This window comes from Gopherus flavomarginatus, chromosome 4 (assembly GCF_025201925.1).
Source record: "Gopherus flavomarginatus isolate rGopFla2 chromosome 4, rGopFla2.mat.asm, whole genome shotgun sequence".
Lineage (NCBI taxonomy): Eukaryota > Metazoa > Chordata > Testudines > Testudinidae > Gopherus > Gopherus flavomarginatus.
In genome coordinates, this window is record NC_066620.1 from 15,421,228 (window position 1) to 15,442,510 (window position 21,283).

At 38.7% G+C, this 21,283-nt stretch overlaps 1 protein-coding gene across 12 annotated transcripts in view; it reads left to right on the forward strand.

Moving 5' to 3' along the window:
- Positions 1-21,283, forward strand: part of EHBP1 (EH domain binding protein 1) — a 282,634-nt gene that overhangs the window by 183,430 nt on the left and 77,921 nt on the right. For 11 of the 12 annotated variants that reach the window (XM_050952010.1, XM_050952011.1, XM_050952015.1 and 8 more), the window contains 2 exons: positions 5,967-6,881; positions 9,213-9,356. The exons of the other annotated variant lie outside the window; for it this stretch is intronic. In XM_050952010.1, the coding sequence (XP_050807967.1) occupies positions 5,967-6,881; positions 9,213-9,356 (1,059 nt within the window). The remainder of the gene's footprint in view (positions 1-5,966; positions 6,882-9,212; positions 9,357-21,283) is intronic. 12 annotated transcript variants of the gene reach the window in all.

Here is a 21,283-nt window from a genome sequence, read left to right on the forward strand (position 1 = left end):
GTACTGTGTGCTGTATTTTTGTATTACACATCATATTTAGGGGGAAAAATATTCTCAAACATGACTTTTTAAAAAAAGATTAAAACATTAATGAAATATTATGTGGTAGTGTACTGGGCCAAGGGATGTTCTGAAACAAGTTCAGTAATCTGAGTCCTAAGCATAACTCAGTTTAGGAGTTACAAGAAAATATTCTATTGCTGGTTGCTGCTAGTGTCTTAAACTAGTCACACACTTTAATTTTCATAAGATGCACCTGCTTGGCCTGAGAGGGATACATTTTAAAATGCTCATTTTCTACTTGATTCACTTACAATAAAATTATAACTGAAAATCAGTGCAAAATTGCTCTTTTCTTAGCTTGTCTTCTGGATGCTCTGATCTTATATTTTTAAACTCTTTTTAAAAAAATTCACTATAAGAAATTTGAAAAAATCAAATGTATAGCAAAATAAAATATCTTTTTACTAAACTATAGTATATGACACTTTTGCACTGGAAATATCTTTGAAGAATGTTGGACTGCATATCCATTTGCATTGTGTAGAAGTGCTTGGTTAAAATTGTAAATGGCAGTCATATTTTTATGCATTCTGAACACTAATGCATTGACCAAAAAGCAGGTAATCATTAAAAATAATGCTAAAGTGTAATAAATGATGATGCATTTCTGATCTGTTGCCATCTACCCTTGTGATTTTGGACATGGACAGTGCATGCTTTGACATCTTTTTCATAACAATATGTGGGGTCTTGTGATGACCTAAGAGGATTATTGTGACATCACAGAGCTTTCTATGACCATGTGATTTTAAACTTCAAGCTCCCATGATTGTAAGGGCTAGTCAAGTAGTAGTATAAAATGTAGATTGAATAGATGCTCTATTTTAAAAATGCTCTGTTAATGTGAAATCAATTATATCATCATTTTATTTATACAACTGTGATGGCAAATGATGAGCTATAGTGAAAACGTTTTAGCCAATCTCCCTAATAGTATATAATTCCCATTGCTAAAGAAATAATTGTTGTTGTTGTTGTGCAGTTTTTTCTTTCATCACTTTGCAACCCTTTGCCTGACAGCTACATTGAGTATTTCAGTTGCTTCCTGCAGATTTATTTCCTGGTCTCACACAGTTCTGCCTGATAACCCTGTGTGCCCTTCATTGGAATGAATGCAGCTCTGGGAACAATGGCTGTGTATAAATTCCATGCAGATGTGTAACACATTTGACAATGACTCCTCCTAACCAATTAAAATAACATCTATGAATTAATAAGACAATTTTCTTGTCTGAAGCATCTCTTTTTTTCCCTCTCCCATGCTGTAAATTGGCAGGGAAAGAGGTAAAAGGTTACTGACCATAGATGTAAAGGTTAACCTAGATGAATATTCCTTTGAGAAGTGTTTGACCTTGTTTATGTTGGTATTTCTCTCCTGAAGAGGTAACTATTTCAGTGTAATTGCTATGTATAATTATATATTGAAATGTAGTGTTACAAAAAGCACAACATCAGAGTTTCTACATAAACCAAGCTAATTATTTTCTTAATCAGTAAGCAATGCTGAGTAAAAAAGGTATTTACCTGTGACATCTGATCTTGACCAATATGTCAGTGTGTTACATAATTGGGAGATGTTTAGAATACTGCCTGTGGTGCTTGTGTTGAGGGATTGCAATTCGTGTCCATCAATCAACTTGTCAGGATATATCAATAAATAAAAAAAACTTAATTAAGAAATAGTTAAGGTTGCAAGTGTATCAAATGTTGCCTAATGTGCAGAACATATATTATAATTTCTGTAGAATAATTTTTCTGGCTCCAAAAAATAAATTATTTCGTTCAGGGTGCATTAATATATTTCAGAGCTCCATGAGATTTCTGTTAATGCACTATATTGACTGAGTATTAAGATGATTTTAGGCTAAAAGAGAAAATGTGATTATCTTTGGGATTATGAAATATGTAAACTATATGAGAATAGTTTCTCAGCTAGCATAAAAAGATATAGTTCCATCTAGTCCATGGTGTTTTACATTTACCTTAGTACTTGTAGAGCTTTACCTATATTATTGACCAACTAATATTTGTTCTATGTTGTTTTGTTTTTAATAAGTAAACAAACTATATGTTATATTTACACTATATTGGAAATATAGCCCTTGATAAGGAAATGGCATTTGGCAATTGCCTGGCAACATATTCTTCACTTCACAGATGATAAGGGGACTAAACTAGGCTTGGATGCAACTTCCATGGGGTTGAGAGTATGTGAAGCAGGAATGTATGGCCTGAGAGAAGTGGTTGCAACTTAACTGTTAGTTTCCTGATTGTTATATTTTTGAGAGGGTTTTATTAGGTTGAAGAATTTATGTTGTGGAAATTGTAATGTATTGTTTCATGTTAGATTGAGACACCCTTTTAACTGCATTTCCTAACAAAGATTTTTATGGACTAATTTCCAATTTTGTTGAGCAATAATGTATCTCTAACTTTAAGTATTATTAATTATAAAGAGAAATAACTGTAAGTGAAAGTAATAAACATTTATGATTGACAGTTATTAATAAAGAAGTGCAATGTAAAGATACATAAACACTGTATTTTGATTGAAAATAGTAAACTAATATTTATTAAATTATATTGATTAACTAATATTAAATTTCTCAAGTTAATTTTTACTCAAACTATTATTGCCTTATAAAAATAAGTGACCTCTTAAGGAAGGCAACAGTTTAAAATATCAAAGAAAATCCCCAGAATTATGGAAAAACGCAAAAAACATGGATAATTCCTTCCTACCTCATGGTAACAGCCACATTTTTATGCCAGGAATCCAAATTCATATATTTGCACAAGATCCTACAAACACTTATGCATATGCTTAATTTTAAACAGATGAGATGTCTGATTGACTTCAGTGGGACTACTTGCATCTGTGAAGTAAAGCACGTAGATAAGTGTTTGCAGGATTCAGGCCTTAGTTATGTGCATATTTAATAAAATGTATGTATGCCTACTTGCTTAAACAGAAGAATAACATTATACAATTTGAATAGCATGTAATTGATTACAGTCCAAAAATATAGTATATCTGCTTGAAAATCCAGACTTTACTGGATTTTCTACAAAAGAAGAAAAAAAATGTATACACTGGTATGTGAATATATCCACAACATGCAGTTGTTACTTATAGAACTATCAGCAATCAAAAGTCTACCTGCCAACCTACATATTTATATTAAACGGTTTTTCCCCTCTGATCTCTGATTTTTCCCCCTCTAATGTTTTTTTCCATTTTTAAAAGGCAACATTATGTCTACTTGTAGTGACTACATTCCACTGAGCATTAGATCTCTTAGAAATCTAGCTTTTCTAGTATAAATTGTAAGATTATACTATATAACCCATTCATTGTTTTTAACATTATGCAACGTAATGTCCCGTAGTTGCATTTCGGCCTTTACAGAATAGAATTCTTTGTTGTAAATGTGTTTGCTTGTGGAAACTGTGTGATTTGAAATTAGTTATTGAGACATGACTCCATTGTTAATAATTATGGAAAAACAAATGAGCAAAAGTACACATTTTGTCCAGAATGAGAGAGAACGGGAGTGTGAACCACTGGGAAACAGTAATCAGAAACATCACTAAAAAGAGCAAAATTTAACAGATAATCCTTAATAATCCTAGATACATCAAGAATATGCTGTTGGGTTTTTTTAAATCCACTCTTCAAAGTTAGAGTTTTCTGCTTTAATATTATTAAGTGTGAACCTTTCCCAACCTGCTGTAAAACACAGTCCAGACATACATTTTATAGAGTCGAAACTCACACACTTCCTGAAGTTTAGGTTTGCAAACTTTGAAATTAACCCTAATTAACTTAAACTACCCACCTAAATTCCTATGCCATGTTCCCTCTGTATTCCTGCTTCTCTGGACTCCTGAGGACTTCTTGATTTCCTTCCTCCCTTCCCTACCAGTGTCCTGCCCCCTTCCATGTTTTCTCTCCTCCTTCTCTTCCAGAGCTGCATTCCAAGACCAGATACTATGGCTCTGTGCCAGCCCTCCATATGCTGTCTTATCCCCTACACCAGTGGTTCTCAAAGCCGGTCCACTGCTTGTTCGGGGAAAGCCTCTGGCTGGCCAGGCCGGTTTGTTTATCTGCCACGTTCAATGGGGACTGTGAGAAGGGCAGCCAGCACATCCCTTGGCCCGCGCCGCTTACCGTAGCCCCCATTGGCCTGGAGCAGCGAACTGCAGCCAGTGGGAGCCGCAATGAGCCGAACCTGCGGACGTGCCAGGTAAACAAACTGTCCTGGCCCGCCACGGGCTTTCCCTGAAAAAGTGGCTGACCGGCTTTGAGAACCACTGCCCTATACCCCATCCATGTTACTTCCCAGCCATGCTCTTCTCTCTCCTTCCCCCCACCAATATCTCCCTCCAGCCCTCTACCAGACCCTTTCCTGGGCTCTTGGCTCAACCTGGAATCAGAAGGCGTCTGTTTTCTATTTCATCTATATTTTTAAACATTGCTCTTTCTGCATCTAAACACAGCTCTCTTTTCCACCCCCCAGCTAACATTCCTGAAAGGCACTTCTCCTCAGCAAGAACAACAAAATCAAATTTAGAACTTCTGGGACCTAGCTCAAACCATCCGGGACACAATAAGCTAAAAAGCATTGGGAACAGTAGCTAAAGTTTCAACATATCATCATGTTAAAAAGCTGCTGTTATTTTTTAGATCAGCTTTTAACATATTCCTTTTATTCAGAATATTTTAGCTGTGATTTTTAGAACTTTAGAGCCCACTAGAAAAATGATTGTTTTTTATTTAAGGGGGGAGGGGAATAGAGGCAAAACTAGTGGAATTTTTAATGCTTTAACCCAAGTGAATCTAAAATAACCAACAGGATGCCTTTTTAAAGGCTTCCTGGAAACACAATATTGTCTTCCAGGGTTAGTCCAGGAGAGTAATAATTAATTGTAAATTGAGAAACAGCTTTAAGTCTTCAAAACTAGAAAAACCTGATGCACCAACCACAGTCATTTAAAGGGCTAGCAGAAATAATACAATGTGGTTTCACATACGTTGTAGTATTCAAGCTCTGCAGTGCTTTCAAACAGAAATGAAGTGAGAAATAAATTCACTATTCTCTTTATATAAGTTTAGTGTCAAGTAGATGTTTTAGAAATACATTTCTGTGCTTAAACAATATGACTTGTATCAGGTAATCTAGGGTGTAGTTCATTTTGGTTATCTGGCTGTACTTTTTCATCAACACAAATCACTGCAATTACATGGCCAGTAGAAGGGAGAAGGTTGATCACCAGTGATAAAGCCCAGGATGGATTAGTGTAGTGTTTCTTTATATCTTTGTTCCTTATCTTAAAAACCCATCCTTAGGTTTTTTTGTTCCAACTCTTACACTTTTTTTTAATTTGCTTGTTTCCTGCTTCTTGAGTGAGAACCATTTAAGATGCCAATAGATTTTGTTAATGAAAACTGAAAAAAAAAATTTTAGGTTCCACTTTCACACACATCCATTTGTTCATGAATGTGTCTATTTTATCCTGAGTAATGTCTATTGTTTTTACTATAGCATGACAATATATTAAAAACGAATGCAATGTTTTTATTCTCTTGATTTAGGTTCCTGTGGAGATTCTGCTGTGTAGAATCTGTCAAGAAAATTGACAGGTTGTGCAACAACTTAGGGACAATATATTAAAACTTGGCTTATACAGTGACAAATATAAAATGGTTAATTCACAACTATATTACTCCGTGGAAGCCCATAGAGTAAAACAACAGTATCACAATGGTGAATCAGGCTCACAATATCTGATATTTTTAACTGTTTTGTTTTTTCAAATGAAACTTTCAATTGTCATTTTTGAGTTGTTATGCTATGTGATGAAATTACTGTATTGTAATCCTTGCTTTGTTTATTTTTAAGGCATATGATGGGTTTGCCAGTATAGGAATATCCCGATTGCTGGAACCTTCTGACATGGTTTTGTTAGCAATTCCTGACAAACTGACCGTTATGACTTATCTCTATCAAATAAGGGCACATTTCAGTGGCCAAGAACTAAATGTGGTTCAGATAGAGGAGAACAGTAGTAAAAGCACGTATAAAGTAGGTAACTATGAAACGGACACAAACAGTTCTGTCGATCAGGAAAAGTTCTATGCAGAGCTTAATGATCTGAACCGAGAGCCTGAACTGCACCAGCCTGAAAGTGGTTTGGCAGACTTCGTTTCACAGGATGACTCTGTATTTGTAAATGACAGTGGTGTTGGAGAATCAGAAAGTGAGCATCAGACACCTGATGACCATTTAAGCCCAAGCACAGCTTCCCCTTCTTCTCGCAGGACTCGAAGTGACACTGATCCACAGAAATCCCAGCAGAGCTCTGGAGGGACTTCTGGATCTGAAGAGGCCAGGAAATGCAGCAGTGCAGATACAGCACAGGCACAGCCTTTGCTGGGAAGGAAGAAACTGCTGAAAGTGGACACTTTGGACTTGAGTGACTTGCCACATGTCAGTGATCAAAAAAAGGATGAATCTCCAACCGTTGTTTATGAAGATGCTGACAAGAAAAGACACCAGAGTTCAGACAGTACCCTTAGTTTCTCAGAGCAAGAAAAACTGCGACATACAGGATCCACAGAAAGCAGGAGATCAGATCCTTGCTCACCTGTCAAAAAAACCAGTGTATCTCCCACTTCTGAAGTTGGATACTCTTATAACAAGGATGCAGATCTTACAAAGAAAAAACCTGCTTCTCTGAAGCCAACAGAGACCGATTCTGACACTGACACCAGAACGGTTATAAATCATACAGATCAAACTGCAAAAACTGCACAGGTAAGAAATTTGAACGGAATGTATACATAAACAAACAATGTGTAGTTGAAATAAAATGGGGTTACTGTTCAAGTTAATTTCTGTGCATCACCTTTATAATTCATTGTGTCTTTGACAAGCTAGGTGGAGTTTTGGTTTTTTTAATTGTCTGACAAACCAGATATTCTTCACTAGCTGAATACTCGGAAAAAGCATGGGATGTTAAAAAGAGCTACTGCATGAAAAAAATCCATAACTCTTTTTATAGGAATTATCTTACTGTTAATCTTTTCTCCCTTTCCAATTAAAGTAAATAAAATTGTATTCTCAGCCAGCTGAAGGAGTCTAGCTTCAAGGTTTTTGCTATTGATTGTGGAACCCCCAAGCTTTTTGGTGACTATTGCATGCTGAAGCATTACATGAAAAAAGTTATTCATTCATTGATTCATATACAACAGTGTACAGTTTCTAAACTTTTGAATGCTTCAGAATATACTAGGAATATTTCAAATCTTATCTGAGAAGTAGCATGGCCTGGTGAACTGAACACACACCTGTTAGCAAGTAACTCTGGTTCTGCTGCTGCTGATCTGTGCAGCCTTGAGCAAGTCATTTAACCACTGTCTGTTTTCACATCTGTAATATGGTAATAATCCATACATATCTCCCAAGGATATTGTGAGGATCAATTGACTGATAGTTGAACAGTATTTTGAAGGTGTAAAGCATTACATAAATGCTAACATTATTTTGATGTCTTTCCCTGCATCCTACTAAATCAAATCAGTCATACAAATATTTCTAAAATGTTATCAACTTCATATTCAAGAGAGCCAAATCAGGCCCGTAATTTTTTTCCTGAGGACAACTTTCTTTGTTTTTAGCTTTCTTTTGATTAGTTTCCATTAGCTGTGAAAAGAGATGTGTGTGGCTAGTCGGCCATGTTGTGCATTGGTTCAGACGGAGCCATGTTTTACATTTTCAGGACCCCTTTTTCCTTTCACAAGCAAGTGTGACCTGAATACATTTTATTTTAAGAAATTTGGTACTTATATTGAACACTGCTACAGCGATGTGGACATGAAAGAGCTGGCTAGATGGACAGACAGGCATGTTTCTTAAGTTTACACAGAATATTGCACTGTGGTTTTTTATTTGCTCACTCTCTTTTACAAGTTAGGTGAATAGCTCTTCTTTAAAGGAGATGATTTAGAGTAGGATCATCTTCTGAGACCCAGGTGCAGCTCTCTCCCTGCTTGTGCAGAAAGGAGAAGTGTCACAGCTGCAACTCTACTGTAAACTCTCAGGAGCCCCAAACACCTGCCCCAAAAGCAGTGGAACCTCATGACATTTTTTTGGCAACTCTTCCCCTGTGAATTGGTTTCTTAATGTGAGGGAGTGATCTGGCCCACAGAAAATAGCATGACAGGTAGAGGCTGTGTGTCTCCTGTATTGACATTTTCAGTGCAAGGGGGAAATAAGCTAAGAAGGATGAAGGGATGGCTTATGGGGGCCTTCTAGGGTAGTTAATCCTTTTGAGTATTTGTACCAGTTAATCAAACTTAAAACCTCAGCTGTACCAGCCACAGCCTTTGCCAGAAAAACAGCACATAAACCTGACTGTTGCAGGAACACATCCTCCAAAGCATGATGGCCCCAACTCTTGCTCATATATAGGCCTTCTTTCCAGGGCCAAAACCACATGAAGGGTCATGTCCCCAGGGTCTTCATTTCAGGAGTCACATAACTGGACAGAGTCAAAGACTCAGGATTATGCACATATGCACTTGTAAGTGTTCCAATCAATCCATTGTGCCTGTGCAGGGCTTCTTGTACTATTGTTTCTACTCTGAGAGGTAATCAGTTGTGCGAATGGATATATGAGACTTTCTTCTGACTGTTTGTAGCTACAATCCCGGCACACGTTTTTGCATCTTGTGTATGGGCCCCTTTATGGGACGGAAGCGGAATTATACCAGCTGTCAGTCACCAAGGAAGAATTACATTTATGTACATATTTTAAATAGTTAAATACATAGTAGAGGTAAAATAGTTTCCATCTAGCCGGTTCATTTTTTTTTCCCCGACAGCTCTAAATTTAAGGTATTAAATGTTGATAGAAAATCAGTGAAACTCTGTTTACGTCATAAAGGCCTGTGAGGTTATTTTTTAATTTTACATTTTTATCCTCTTTATTTTCCATTGCTGTAGAATGTTATGTCACCTCATGAAGCTGTAATCCTCTGAATCCTGACTTTTATTATTTAGGCAGGCTCCTGGCTACTAACTGCTCTATCAGTGTTGAATATGGTGGGGTTTCTTTGCCATTAATTCTATTTCTTTATTTTTAAGCAACGAATATTGTCAAGACAAGAAGAACTTAAAGAACGAGCAAGAGTTCTTCTTGAGCAAGCAAGAAGAGATGCAGCTTTAAAGGCAGGGAATAAACCAATAACCAGTACTATCATTCCAGCCCACGCTAAGCAGCTGAGCGATGTAAGCAGTGTTGGCCATCATGGCAGTTAACATAAGAAAATATTTTAATTCATCTTAACATGTTTATATTTTAATTGGTTTAGTAAGCTAATTAATTTTTGTTTGGTCAGAATGTAACTTCTGTGGGGGGCAAGTGCCCACAGGGAATATTTTTTCCACAGTAAATGTCCCAATCCTTCAAGGTGCTTTGTTACCATCAGCTCTTATTAGCATCTGACTCTCCCTCTGTTGAAGTCAATGGAAAAGGCCCATAGACTTCATTGCAGGTGCTCTGAGCACCGTATCGGATTGTTTTTAAATATTAAGACACTAGTGGGATGAAAATCAAAACTACCTGTTAAATTATAGCACAGCGTGTTACCCTGTTCTTAGTGGTGTCCTTTTACCATAAGAATGAATTATGTTGGTGACACTGGAAAATGTAGCTTTGCAAACTAGGTTCAGTGTGGAAGCAGCTGCAGCGACTCCTTGCCCCACCAGTAACCTCCGTGGTGACCTGGAGGGGACCATTCTCTCTGAAGATTAAAGCGAATTTAATTTTTATGCAAATCTTTTCAAAGCAGAGATTGCCTGTTGTGTCAGATTATGTGCAGTAATTTTGTGATTCTAGCCATTGTGTATTAGAGACTGAACTGATACTACAGCACTTGTTTCACTAAAAACTTCAATCTGACTAAATTATGATGACTGTGATAAAGATTTTGAATCATTCACTGATTCACACCATTAATAGTCTGGCCCTCTCGGTCAAATTCTGCCATTTGATTGATGTGAGATTTCACAATATAAGTGAATTTAGAATTTGGCAAATTTTATTCTCTGAGCCATCCTGATTCTGCAGTTATAGGTATTTTTTCTCTTAGAAAATGTTTTTTTCTTCCCCAAAAAAAACTAGACTTTTTTTTTACTAATTTTTCTTGAAAAGAAAAAAAAAGCTCAAGCCCCATTTACATGGTGAGAAGATGTCATCTGAATTTTTTTATTTTTTGCAAATGTGTGTAAAGTATCAAATGTTACTAGAAATTTCACCTTCATTTAAAAAAATAGCTTTTCTCAATCGCTCAGATTGCATTATAGGAAAGGAATTATAGCAAGCTGAGGTAGTGATGCCTAGTTAAGGTTGCTTGACACTTTATATTGTAAGACCATGTTTTCAGTTCCATATAAATTTTCCAAACTTTAATCATTTGGGCTGAAATTTTCCATGCCAGGTGCCTATATTTTTTTGGTAAATTTCAGGGGCGGGGGGGAAACAGTTTAGCTGTTTCTCGGAACAAGGCTAAGGGAAAATGCGTTGTTTTGTCCATGTTATAAAATTCTTCCAACCATTTCACTGAGAAGCTCTAACCCTGGAGCAGGAATTTGAAATTTGATAGGGAGGTTACACTGGTATCAGGGGTGCTTTTGGTCATCCTCATAAAAATCTACCCAAATACTGTATGGCCAAGTTATGAAACACTGAGAATATCAGTTCACACATGTTCAGGAGAGACTTTGTTAGAGTTTGGCCGCTAAATTCTCTGAAGATTCCATCTGTACAGAGCATGCTTAAGCCTGGGACTGCAGGGACTTAGAAGGACTTTCTGGGTACATCTACACTGGAATAAAAGACCTGTGTCATGTCCACGTCTGGCTTAGGTCAGCTAACTCAGGTTCATGGGGCTCACGCTGTGGGGCTAAAAATTGTGTAGATGTTGAGGCTCGGGCTGGAGCCTGGGCTTAGGGACCCTGCCCCACTCATGGGGTTGCAGAGCCCAGGTTCCAGCCTGAGCCCCAGTGTCTACACCACAGTTAAACAGCCCCATAGTCTAAGCCTCACAAGACCCAAGTTAGCTGACAGGGGGACAGCTCCAGGTGTTTCCTTGCAGTGTAGACATACCCTTTGTGCAATTGCAGCTCCTGCTAGTCAGGGGCCAGTGTGCACACGTCACAGGAATTGAAAGCTGGACTATTCTCTCACCTGGGATCTCAGTGCTCCTTCTTGCAGGTAGCAAGGAGGAGGAAAAGGAGGAAGCCATCCCATTGGATTTCAGAGAGGAGAGAAGTCAGGGCTGGGTGAGTGACGAGCAGCGAGATTAGGATATGCAGCAAGGGGAAAATGAGGAAGCAAAGAGGGGTTGGAAACAGGATCCAGAGCCAAAGAGCCACTCCTCTGTTGAGTTTCCTCTTCATCATCTGGTGGATGGCCTTCATGGTTAGTGCCAGGAGGAGGCTGATGAGGTGGCCTTGTGATGGAGCCACAGATGGGGTATGTGAAAACAAGGTGGTGTAGGGAAAAGTGCAGCCAGAACCTCAGTAGGTGATTTGGAGAAGTCAGAAGACAGGCTGCAGCCTGACAGACACTATGCAGATGTGCAGCAGGTTTCTCTCTGACTGCAAAAGGAACAAGTGTTAGGAGACTCCATAAACCACATCCACCATGCTCACAGCTCTGAGGAGGAACCGCCAACTGATATCCCTGGCAGACTGCGGGTCTATGATGGAGAATAGGCTGTCCCACGAGTGAGGAAGTGGGTGGTATGGAGCACTAGCATGTAGAGAGATTCACAGTGTGCGATTTGGAGATGGGCTGGCTAGATGGCATTCACTCTGCTCAGGTGATATATATGGGGCAGCAGGGGAGGCTCATGGGGCAGAGGCTCGGTGATCCGGAGGGTCAGGGTCAGGACAGGCTCAATAGAAGTGAGAGAAGCAGGGGGTAAGGCTGCCCTCACTTCCTAGAGCATATGATGGGGGGATGTATAGGGTGAGCAATACGTGCATTGACCAGTTACCACAGGGTCCACCCAGTCCTTCTTACCATAGTCCAGGAGGTCTCAGACTCTGGTGACACCATTCTCCAGCATACAAAGGGGAACTCTAGCAAATGCTTTGGAGATAGGCCGGATGTGGTCTGGGTGTGGTTTGGAGATTGTCCGGCTGGATGGCATTCAGCTGGCTCAAGTGGCATATCAGAGACAGTCAGGGAGGTTTGAGGGGCAGAAGCCTGATGACAAATTCCAGAGGTTAGGAGTGAAGGATGGGCAGGGAGCACCCTCCCACAGGACCTGCTCGAAGAAAGCAAGAGAAGCAGGAAGCAAGGCTGTCCTTACCTCCTGGAGCACATGACAGGGGACATGCAGGGTGGGTAGCCCCATCCACTGGCTACGTGCCACGGATCCATCTGATCATGGTCCAGGAGGTCTCTGAGTCTGGTGATACAGCCAGAACCAACTTCCAGCATACCCAGGGAGACTCCACCACCTGCACCCTAAGGTGTGGATTGCCTAGCACACGTTCTCCTAGGAGGTCCTCCCAGCCACTGTGGACTTGGTCGCTGAAACTAGCTTCCAGATCCTTGAAGAGGTCTTGGTAAAAGACCGTCAGCTCAGAGCGGTCTCAGGGGAGTCCTCTTGGACGGCAGTAAAAGAGCCATATTGGAGCCCTAAGAGGGTTTGGAAGATGTGTACAGAATGAGGTAGGGGACTGCTGGAAGAAAAAGAGTGGTCTCATGATTAAGGCAGTGAAATCCTGCCCTTGAGAATTGGTTTCTGTCCCTGCTTCTGTCAGAGTTCCTGTAGAAATCTGGGCAAGTCACTTAAAGCAAACTTTTCACAGGTGGTCACTGATTGTGTTTTTCTCATTTTCTGGGTGTCTGACTTTAAACACCTGGCGTCTAATTTCCAGATATTCTGAGCACTCACTATTGCACCTGAAGTCAATGAGAGATGTGCTGAAAACATATTAAGTGCTAGAGAATGCTGTGTGCTCAGAAAAATGAGGTTAAAGGCACTTCAAACTGGTCACCCATATCTAAGGCACAGATTTAACTTTACTTTCTCACTGCCTCAGTTCCCCATCTGTAAAATGGGGAGAATAGCTTCCCCTTACCTCACAGTGGTGTTCTGAAGATAATTGAAGTTTGTGAAGCACTCAGAGGCTGTAATGATGAGCATCATAGAAAAGGCGTGGGGAAATGTATAATTTTGCATTCAGAGCAGTGTATTATAGTGCAGTAAACAAGGCCTAGGGCCACACATTGAACAGTGATGATAAAATGAATATTAAATAGCTGTTTATTCAGTGAGCACTGTCCATCCCATGTACTGAATGAGACGGAACCCGTGGAAAATAGCACTGTGCGATCATGTAATTAAAGACTGTATCATAATGCATACTAAGGAGGCTGAATTAAGGTTGCATAAGAAAACTTTGTTATGGGATTTTCTAGCTTTTGATTGCTTGGCTTTGTAATCTTAACTTTCTTTTAATGTGGTGTTTGTATATTGTGTGCGTGTGTGTGTGTGCGTGCATGCACACACCCATATATATATAAGGTAAAGTAAATTCATATATTTGCAAGATCAGCAGGTGTCTTCTGGAAGGGCAGAGCTTCTCTCTTTCTCTTACCTATTTGTTGTGAGCCCATAGCCAGGCGTCTAGTTCTATTTTAGTGATAGTACACGGATTTACACCAGGCCATACACCACTACTTTATTAGCTTTCTGAAAAAAATGCTTTGGATAGAGCAGATTATTTTTTCTCTGCTGTCTGCAGTTTTTTGCAGTTCGTTAATAATAGCAGTAAGGAAAAACTTTCAGCCAGGCGTCTTTGGTTTCATATTGATCAGAATGTTAGGTGTCAGTATTCCAATTGCATGGAGTAAAATCCAGTTTCTAATCCAACTCCTGCTCAGGTCAGTAAGAATCTTCTCACGCTTTGGAGTTGGATTGGGCCATTTATTGATTTTCAAGAAAAGAGGAGGAAAAAATGTTACAAATAGTTCATGGCCAGTTTCAAAACTGACTAGTGATTTGAGGTACCACAATTTTTGAGAGCCCAAACTGAGACAGATAAAAAGGACCTGATTTTTCATATGGTGGGTGCTCGTTTTTTTACTGAAAATCAGGCTCTTATGAGGTGTTGCAAGTTGGGCACCCACAATGGGGATTGGTCCTGCTTTGAGCAGGGGGTTGGACTAGATGACCTCCTGAGGTCCCTTCCAACTCTGATATTCTATGATTCAATCTTTATTCGCTTTTGGAAAATCTTGGCCCAGGTACTTTATTCTAATATTTGTAGGTTCCATCTCAGCACTATAAGTGGTATTTTTTTAAGTAAACAAATAAGTACTATGTATGTACCTTTGGCATGCTGGATCTTAACAAAAAAGAGAGAATTGCCAAGTCCGTTCACTGGTCATAAACTAATTTAATTTGCATTACCCCTGTTAGGTATTTGCTGTTCTGATTTGGTTTGGTTTAAGTCCTTTTTAAAGAAAAGGGAAGACTAGTTCTCCACTGTGCATGACGTAAATACATCAGAGCCTTTCACTCGCCAAACCTTTCCCTTCCTAAGGGGGAGCTAGAATTGTGCTATTTAGTTCAGTAGCCATGTTATTGTCCCGGCTGGCCATTCCTTGTTTTGTGTACTCCGTTGTCACTTTATTGGCTGCTAGCTGACCGCTCCTGAAGCACTGGCTGTTTTCCCTTAACTTTCCCTTAACTCTCTTGGCCTTTCTCCCTGGATCTCTCCCCACTGTAATGTCTGTCCATCCTTACAGATTAGTATTATGCCCACGTCACTGTTCTGCCTTTGCTTTACTCACAAATTGTTTTGCTGGCAGACTAGAGACACCAAGAGAGAAAAGTTATGACTGAATTTGCTCATCTATCTTTTAGGTCCTCCCCTTTCTCCCAATTTCTTACTACTTCTTACTTGTGTTTCAGTCCTCTTCACTGTGTGTCTCCTTGCTCCTTTCCCCTCTTTGCTCTTTATCTTCTACTCCTCCTACCTGTCCTGTCCCTCTCAACTCCCCTACCTCTCCTCCATGACTCCTTCTATCCAGTGCCTCCTTTCTTTATTGTTTTGTGCCTTGATTTCCTTTCCTTTCCCCTTGTCTGCTCTTCCCCTTCTTTTCCTCCTGCTTTCCCTACCCTTACTCTATCGCTCCATCTCATTTTCTTTCACTCATTCCCCTGTCGTCTTCTGCTAGCAGTATGGAAGCACTGCTTTCACTGCTGGGTCTGCTCATGCATCGGGCAAAGCAAGGAGTATCCGTGTGTTTGGAATCCCATTCTGTCTAGCAGCCAGTCAGAGGAAGAAGTGACAGCATCAATCAGAGAGACTGAGAAAGTGAGCTCATAGTGTGAGGGCAGGGGACGAGGAGAGTATGAGCCATAGATGAATGTTAGGGATTGACAGCAGTGTTATGTTCCTCAAAACTGGTGCAGGATTTCCCAGACCAGAGGGGTGAATTTCAGAGCCATGTGATCACAGGTGCTAATTTTATTGAAAGAAGCACAGAAGTTGACTGGATAGTCCCTATCGTATCACATTCATCTAAGGGTTTTATAATTCTGGTTTTAATTATCATTTCAGCCAGTTTGCCTGATACTGATATTAGGCTTGCTGGTCTGTAATTCCCAGAACCAACCCAATGCCTTTTCAAAGAGAGGGACAATATTTGCTTCTTCCCAGTCTTCTGGCAAAATGACTGATTTGAATGAGAGATTGCACAATTTTGTAGCCGCTCAGCCACTTTGACTGTTCAAAGGAGCATAAGGGAGTTAGGTGCATGACCTCTTTAGGCGCCTTCAAAAATCCCACGCTTCATTCTTAAACTTCTTCAGAACTCTTGAAAATGTTTCATCTGGGCCCAGTCATTTGCTGTGCTTCCATTTGTTTTAGATCCGTCTCTCTTGACTCCGCAGTCTGTGTAAGTACCTCGTGTTTAATATCTGCAAAGGGTTGAGCCAGTGTACATATCTCCCCCAAATTCTCTGTGGTGAACATGGAGTCAGAGATATTATTTAGATCAGGGATCGGCAATCTTTCAGAAGTGGTGTGCCGAATCTTCATTCATTCACTCTAATTTAAAGTTTTGCATGCCAGTAATACATTTTAATGTTCTTAGAAGGTCTCTTTCTATAAGTCTATAATATATAACTAAACTATTGTTGTATGTAAAATAAATAAGGTTTTTAAAATGTTTAAGAAGTTTCATTTAAAATTAAATAAAATGCAAAGCCCCCCGGACCATTGGCCAGCATCCAGGCAGTGTGAGTGCCACTGAAAATCAGCTTGCATGCCGCCTTTGGCACCCGTGCCATAGGTCGCCTACCGCTGATTTAGATTCTCCAACATTGTCCTTAGCTCCCTTGCAGTCCAACAGACCCACCAGTTCTCTCACAGGGAGTCTTACTATTGATGGACTTACACAATTTCTGGTTGTTTATTTTTCTGCCTGGCTATTTGCTCTTCAATTTCTCCCTCACTTTCCATTATAAAGATGACCTGCTGTAGTTTATATTCCTTTCTATTAGCTTTACTGATCTGAATTTCCTTTTTCTAAAGGGTACCTGTTTGGTTTTAGTGACATCTTTGGCCTTGCTATTTAGCTGTGTTTTTGCCTCTTGTTTCCTTTTTAGGGATATGCATTCATTCTGTGACTCTGTTATAGGATACTTAAATTACCTCCATGCTGAGTCTAAGGATTTTAATTTCCTCATTTTAACCTGTAGGCCGTTTTTGACTGGCTTATACATTTTAATTTAACTTTTCTTTTCTCAAGTTTAATGTAATAGTGCTAGGTTTTGGCATAACTCCTCCACCCAGAGATTATTGAATTTAGTTATGTTGTGGTTATTGTTAACAGCTGGTACTTGGGTGAAATATCCTGAAAGGGAGACTTTGAGTAGGTAGGTGGGGAGACTGGGTTGATGAATTAGTGGGAAGAAACAAAACTGGCACAGGAACAAACTGGAGGAGACACAGACAAAAGAGTACAGTCTTGAGAGGAACAGGAACAGAAAGTCTGTACCCAGTGGAGAAGAGTCTCTGGCAGAACCTGGAGTAGAACTCATGATTCGTAAGTCAATATTTCTTTGGTATCAGCAAATATCTGTGAAACCCACTGGCAAAGTATGACACATCCCTCTCTAGTGCTGGTCCACAAACCAGGTGGCAACCTACTACTGCTATCAGTTATTCTATTAGCTCAAGTACAAAGATGTGTGCTGTGGAACTAAATGTTCCAACCCAGCTAATGATCCACCTGAGTAACAGTATGATTACACCAAGTGGAATTTAAAAAAACTAGGAAATCTAATTTTAAAAAGATGGTCACAAAAATACATTAAGAGAACATTAAGGTTGCAATGGCAAGTACTCAAAAGATAGGAAATGCCAGAATTAAGATTTCCTGTGCTGCCTTCATTTTTAATCCCTTTGTGCGTATGCATGTGCATTATCATACAATCTTCAATTACATTATTACATACTGTGTTTTCCTTAGGACCCATGCTTCATTCAGTGCCCAAGATGGACCTGCTCTGGATATGAATCCAGGTTGTGTAGTACAGGATGAGGTTATCTGTAGGACCCTACCTCATTTGTGATAGAAGTCAGATGATGTGTAGTGAATGAGGTGGGGGATTGCAGGAAGAGAAAGGATGGTGTCATGGTTAAGGCAGTGGAATACTACGAGGAAAAGTGAATTTGATCCCTGCCTTTGCCATAGAGTTCTTACATGATGTTGGGCAAGTCACTTAAATAAAACTTTTCACAGATGGTTAGTAATTGTGTGTTTTTCATTTTCTGGGGACCCAACTTGAGACTGGAGTCTGATTTGCAGAATTGCTGAGCGCTCACAGCTATCATTGAGCCATGCTTTGACTATATAAAGTATTAGATAATGCTAAGTGCTCTAAAACTTCAGGCAATAGGCATCTCAACCTGGACACCCAAAATAGTGTACAGTTTTGACTTAACTTGCTCTGTGCCTCAATTTTCTGTCTGTAAAATGGAGATAATGATATCACCTTGCCTCAGAGGTGTGTTGTGAAAATGAATTCATTAATGTTTGTGACCTACTCGGATACTGTAGTGAGGAGTACTGTAGAAAAGTCCATGAGGAAATGAATAATTCTGTAGTCAGAGCACAGTTTATGTATAGTGTGTAGTAAATAAGGCCTAGGGCCACACGTTAAACAGTGAGGGTCAAATGAAATATTGAATAGCTGCTCATTCAGCGAGCACTGTCCATCCTGTGCACTGAATGAGGCAGGGCTACTTTGGAAAACATAGTGTGTGATCATGTAATTAAAGACTGTATCATAATGCATATACACAAAGGGCTGAATTAAGGTTAAGATCAACCTCAGTTCTGACATTTCCACTTCTGGTTTTGGAGCCTTAACGTTCGTTTTGTGTATGTGTGTGTTAGTTATATAGACTACCTTAGTGGAATGTAGTCAGTATCATGGATTTCAGGAAAAAATTATGCTTGTCTGCATTGATCTGGGAAAAGAAAGGATGGCAACCTATTACCAGTTTCAGTTACTTCGTTAGCTCAAGTGGCAAAGTTTTGTGCTGTGGAATTAAATGCGGATCCAGTTGCCGGATTGCATCCTTAGTGTAGATTTGGCCAAGATGTTCCAGTGGCTAGGGTCTAGCTGAAGACCTAGGTTCAAGTCCTTGATTCACCACAGACTTCCTGTGTGACATTAGGTAATTCACTTAGTCGCTCTGTGCCTCAGTTTCCCATCTTTAAAATGGGAAGTACTACTATACTTCTCTATTTCACAGAAGTGTGAGGATGCATACATTAAAGACTATGAGATGCTCAGATACTACAGCAGTGGGTGTCGTATATAAACACCTAAGATAGAAAGATAAATAGACAGTAAAGGATTAGTTTCAGAGAGGGATCCCTGTAGTACTGAAGTTTAAACAGTTGTTGGTAGCATAATTACTATATACTATCTAGAGAGATACTTAATATTTTAGTTGTTAATATTACCATTTGGTATTTACCCAAGCTGAGGGAGAAATAGAAGCTATTAATTATATATTTTTAAAGAGAGAGATTTGGGGAAGTATATTCAGATTTTTCTTTACTGGAATATACATAAATAAAGTGGCTCTCAAAAAAGCTGTTACTCGCTATATACAATATTTGCATGTTTGGAGGTAGGAGGAGAGAGATGCTAAGAGATCAATTCTTTCTGCTCAGAATACTTCTTTTTATTACTCTGTTGCTCAAAGGACTTATTGCATCTGTATCTAATTGCTATTTAATAAGCTCTTTCTACTCTAGGTATCAATCTGTTTTTCCCATTACTTTTCATTTTCATAAATATTTTTCAGTGCCAAAATGATAACTTTTTTTAGCATGCACAGTGAAAATGAAAATCATTTAAAAAAACCATCATAAATTAACAAAATCTGGTTAGGTATTTGTAATTTAATTTGTATAAGTTTATTTAAATTTTGACAGCATACATTTGCAGATACTGGATATTCCATCAGCAATTAAATAAACATAAGGGGTTTTTTTAACATTCAAAACCTTTTTTAAACAGTTTCATTTATTGTTTGAATCCTACAATAATCTCCCCTCCCAAATAAGCCGCTTAACATGCTGCTGCAATACATGACCAAAAGTAAACCACAGACAGCATGGACAAGGAGTGATGCAGGATGAAATTTACAGTAGATAGTGCAAAATCATGCATTCATTCCACTGAAAACCTCCTTAAACAAAACTTGCTATTATAAGTGTTCTTTCCTCAAAACATTATTTTTGACAAATTATTGAAAATTACTTCCATTGATGTTTTTGATGTAAACTAAAATCCCTAGTTATACTGTATTAAGAAAGGCGTTTAGGTCATCAATGGAATTTTCTCTGGCCTTCTTAGGTAGCTATTAAATGCCTGTGATTAAGGTCCAAAGAAATGCTACCAAGTTGTTCATATTATTTCTTTATGAGAAAACCAAGGTAGCAAAGCTATTGTTTTGCCAATTAAACCTATGACAGATATTTTTGTATTGAAGGGTAGAACTTTACAGGAAGCAACCTTGGTCTTTTAATGTTAATTGGAAAATATTGATTGAAAAACAGACTAGCCTGTCATGCTGATAATTGTGACCAGCCTTAGATATGATCACTAGATCTACTTGAGATTACAAAAGAAGCAGTTACTATCTAACTGGTAAAAAAGATTGAACATTATTTTGGTAATCCCTGAATGTTGGTAAATTATTCCCTGATGTTCATTTATATGTCTTCTATGTATGCCACTGTAAAACTGCTGAATGTGGTTTAAACTGATAAGAGTAGGTTGTGTGATAGTTAAATTTCATGAGTATGGCAAGTTCCATAGCTGTTTTAACCATACACTCTTCCTTAAATGAAGGGTAGACCAACTGACTGAACAATTCAGTAAACTGCCAAACTGATATTTACTTCTTCGTAATGAAACACTAAGGTCTGTATAGTTCGATCCAGTTTCACTGATGGTGAAAACAAACACATTGTTTTATTTCATATTCCTAAATACATTAAAAATAAAAATGGTCAGTGACTATCCTGAAGAAGGTTCTAAATCTTTTGACAATATATTTGATAATTTTAGCTATTTTTCTTATTTTGAAGTTATAGTATAGTATTTCACTGTACAAGGGCTGACCACATATGACTCCCATATATGATTATAGAGGGGAGGGGAAAGCAATCTGTTTCTCTTGCTGTGTAATTTAGTCTCATTCACAGGTAGAATTAATATGTACTGTCAGTTTCACATCAGCAAGACATTTTATAAGTATAATGTAACTCTTGATGATACAAGACAAATGTTTATATCGTTCCAGTTTTAGATACCAATGGACTATATCTTTACTAACTGCAGTGGAGCTATGCTGATTTACACCGGTTGAGAATCTGGCCCAAATGCCTGTCTGCAATTGTTTATTTTTGTCAACTGTTGCTTATACGTTTTATTGATTGTGACTAAATATAAGTTGCATCGACTACCAAACTGCACAAAAAATATATTATCAACAATCAGCCTGTCCTTAGGTCACATGAAAAACATTGGATTAGTTACAACCTAAATGCTTTCTGATTGCCTGGTCATAAATATTAGCAATAAAAAGATATCTCT